At 43.6% G+C, this 3,525-nt stretch overlaps 1 protein-coding gene across 4 annotated transcripts in view; it reads right to left on the reverse strand.

Annotated features, from left to right (window-relative positions):
• Slc26a5 (solute carrier family 26 member 5) overlaps positions 1–2,441 on the reverse strand; it is a 37,845-nt gene extending 35,404 nt beyond the window's left edge. For all 4 annotated transcript variants that reach the window (XM_005358366.3, XM_005358365.3, XM_005358364.3 and 1 more), the window contains exons 1-2: positions 2,290–2,441; positions 1,300–1,439 (exon numbers count right to left, since the gene is read on the reverse strand). In XM_005358366.3, the coding sequence (XP_005358423.1) occupies positions 1,300–1,439; positions 2,290–2,441 (292 nt within the window). The remainder of the gene's footprint in view (positions 1–1,299; positions 1,440–2,289) is intronic.
• Positions 2,442–3,525: the final 1,084 nt, after the last annotated feature.

Genomic DNA, 3,525 nt, shown 5'->3' on the forward strand with positions numbered 1-3,525 from the left:
CTGTCTACACCCCTGGTGCACTGCCTTCCTACTTTCTACAGCCCTGGTGCACTGTCTTCCTGTCTACACCCCTGGTGCACTGTCTTCCTGTCTACAACCCTGGTGCATTGTCTTCCTACTGTCTACAGCCCTGGTGCACTGCCTTCCTGTCTACACCCCTGGTGCACTGTCTTTCTGCTGTCTACACCCCTGGTACACTGCCTTCCTACTGTCTACACCCCTGGTGCACTGTCTTTCTCTTTGCATTTTTACTTTGCCCATCTCTTTTCCTGAGCACACCTCAGTCACACTGCCCCTCCTGTTGGGAATGCCTTTCCTCTTGCTTTCACCTGCCAGAGGTCTCAGCTCACGTGGACTTTAAACTTTTTTTGATTTTTATTACAATTTTACAACATATCTATACTAAATTTTGATCACTTTTGCCCCTCTTACCTTCTCAGTTCTGCCCTCTTTTTTTAGCCCTTTTTTTACAACAACCCCTCCCACATTGATGTCTTCCCTTACTTTGTGTGAGCCACTAAGTTTAATTGCAGTTTCTTGCACCAATGCATACTGAATTTTCCAAAGAACTTTTCATAATTTCTTTACTTAAACTAACTCCCTAATAATGTCTTAGGATCCTCTGTTTTCCTTTATGATGTTTATAATTTAATCATGTGTATATACCTTTATTTGTCTCTTGTCTTAGTCCCTGTTTGGAGAGTTAGTTAGCGCTCTAGGAGTACAGGAATCAGATTGCTTAGGGTTAATATAATTTTTTTTGAGACAGCGTTTTGCTGTGTAGCCCTGGCTGTCCCAGAACTTACTATTTGGATCAACTTGGCCTTGAAATGACAATACTCCATATGAGTTAGGATTAAGGGCATGTTCCACCATACCTGGCTCACAGATTGATATTTTCTAATGTTCTTTTAATAACACAGAGTTGTCAAGAAAATCCAGTGTATCATAATCCCTTTTAGTTATGTCATGGGCCTAGAAACAAGAAATTTATCACAACTGCAGCAAATTGTTGCCTGAGCAACCGATTGATCCTCAGATCGGGACCATCCCTTTCCACTGTGAATGATCCCAAGGCTTCTTCAGTTTCTGAAAAGATTGCTTAGAAAGGTAAAAGTTACCAGAGAGAGAGACAGACAGACAGACAGACAGACAGAGACAGAGAGACAGCGACACAGAGAGAAAGAGCAGAGAGAGATAGCACACACACACACACACACACACACACAGAGAGAGAGAGAGAGAGAGAGAGAGAGAGAGAGAGAGAGAGAGAGAGAGAGCGCAATGCATTGTACTAACCTTGGGGAAGCTGAAGCACTCCCGTGCTTATGCCTGAGACCAAGTCCCCCAACACATACTCCTTGAATTTATACGCTGGCAACCACTTAGTGATGGGCAAAAACATGTAAATGATGTTTCTTATTTTCTTAGGAGTGCATCTAAGGAGACAAAGACACAGACAAAGTTGTAAGCGAGGGACCATCCCTGCAGAACCCACACGGGGATGTTCTCTCTTCTTCAGCTTATGAGTGATAAGGAGCAAACCACAGTCAGTGGTTAAGATGCTGCTGAACAGGGTGGGGGACCCACATGGGAAGCAAGACAGAGAGCCTGAACCAGCCCCAGGAACAACAGGGGAGGCAGATGGTTTAGAGGTTTGTGGAGAATTTGAGAACAGGTATGTAAACCTTTACATGGATGTAACGAGGAGTAGAAAACGATTAAACATAGTGTGTCGGTTAGTTAATTATACCAACGCAACTTAGAACCATTGGGAGGAGAGTTGTGATGAGGAATTGTCTCGATCAAACTGGTCTAGACAATACGGGTTGTCTGTGGGAAATTGTCTTGGTTGTTAATTGTGGTATGACCTCGTCTACTGTGTCATTTACCAAGGAGAGGGGTCCTGAATAGTATAAGGGAGCACAGAGCTATCAAGCGTCCACCTGTATACTTTCCCCCTGCTCTGCTCTTGACTGTGGCTTTAGGTTCCTATCTTGCCTGCCTGCAATGATAGAGCTGTGAGATAAAGAAATCCTTCCTCCCTATGTTGCTTTTCATCAGACTGTTTCATCATAGCAACAGAATTGAAACCAAGTCTCGCGGTACCACGCACGGTGTTCACGGGACCAAGCCAAAGGCTGATACCAGCTGAACCACCAGGCGCAGCTTGTTAGACTGCAAGTGTTCACCACTCATTTCCCCTCCAACTCGCCAAAGGATCTTTACGCATGGGACCTTGAATTTTCCGAGCCGAAAGCTACAGAAGAGGAAACGGGTTAGACGTACGTGAAGGCCTGTTTCAGCTTGTCCCCGATGGAATCGGAGACCTTGTCCTTCACATGAAGCCTCTCCTGGAGCACGGGGTGACTAAAGATTGGCCTCTCCACGTAGTACCTCTGAGCTGCCACGGGGATTTCATTTTCCTCGGCATGATCCATGGTCTGCGGTTCTTCACCGGCAGCGGGAGACAAGCATTTCTGGAGGGTCAGTCACTAAGGGAGAAAACAAAACCCGTTTTACGTGGTGAAAGCCATCTCTTCTTAGGGTGGTCTAGGTCCTGAGGACTCCTCAGAACCCCCAGCATTCTTCGCATGAGATTGTGTAGGGTAGGCATTCACAGATATCGTGAACAAAAACAAATTTAAAAACCCTGTTTGTGTATTCCCCTCAGAACAATAAACAGGGAGTGTGCAGAAGTTCAACAAGCAACTCGTGTTAAACTTAGTGCCCGTCCTGCAGCCTGCTGCTTCCAGCTCTGTGTTAGCAGAAGTGGAAGCCAGATGAACTCTGACCAACGGCAGGTCAAACCAACAGTAAAGATGGTAAGATTGGCTCCTACTCTGACCACACGCCTTGGGAAGGTATTATACTGTCTTCTTATATGTCACTAATATTTGCTGTTCAGGACTGAGGCTTGTATCCCCACGGAGGAAGTCCTTGGTGATGTTCACAGTAGTCCCTAGTTAGAAGCATGAGTGCTCTATGGTATTGTTTTAAAATTGGCTATATTGGGAATGGTGTAGTGGCTTGATTCCTTTTCCCTTGATACATACTGAAAAAAATAAGTAAAATAAATATTTCCAGAATGAAAACCCAACATGGATGTACATATGGTGGTATATACAAAAATACTCATAGGAGAACTACAATAGTAATTGGAGAAACGCAAATACATGCTTGCATGTAATAAAAACACACATACGCATAAATGGAACAAGACATAATAGCTAAAAGAAATGAAGTAACTGTAGACACATCATTATCGATTAATCTCGAGGACTTAATTTTTAATAAGAAATGAGACACAAATGGGCATGTATACATAATAAAAGAGAAAAGACTGCAGGACCTGAGCAGCTGTGGCAGAAAAATTGAAAATTCAAGTCTAGCCTGAGCTGCAATGAACAATCTCACCTTTTAAAAAGCATAAAACCATTTATAATAATGACAAAACAGTAACCACAAAGACCAGGGTGGAGAAAAGGAGACTAAAACTGGAAAAGGCTAGCCCAAGATTTTAAA

This window comes from Microtus ochrogaster, chromosome 26, assembly GCF_000317375.1.
Source record: "Microtus ochrogaster isolate Prairie Vole_2 chromosome 26, MicOch1.0, whole genome shotgun sequence".
NCBI classification, from domain to species: domain Eukaryota; kingdom Metazoa; phylum Chordata; class Mammalia; order Rodentia; family Cricetidae; genus Microtus; species Microtus ochrogaster.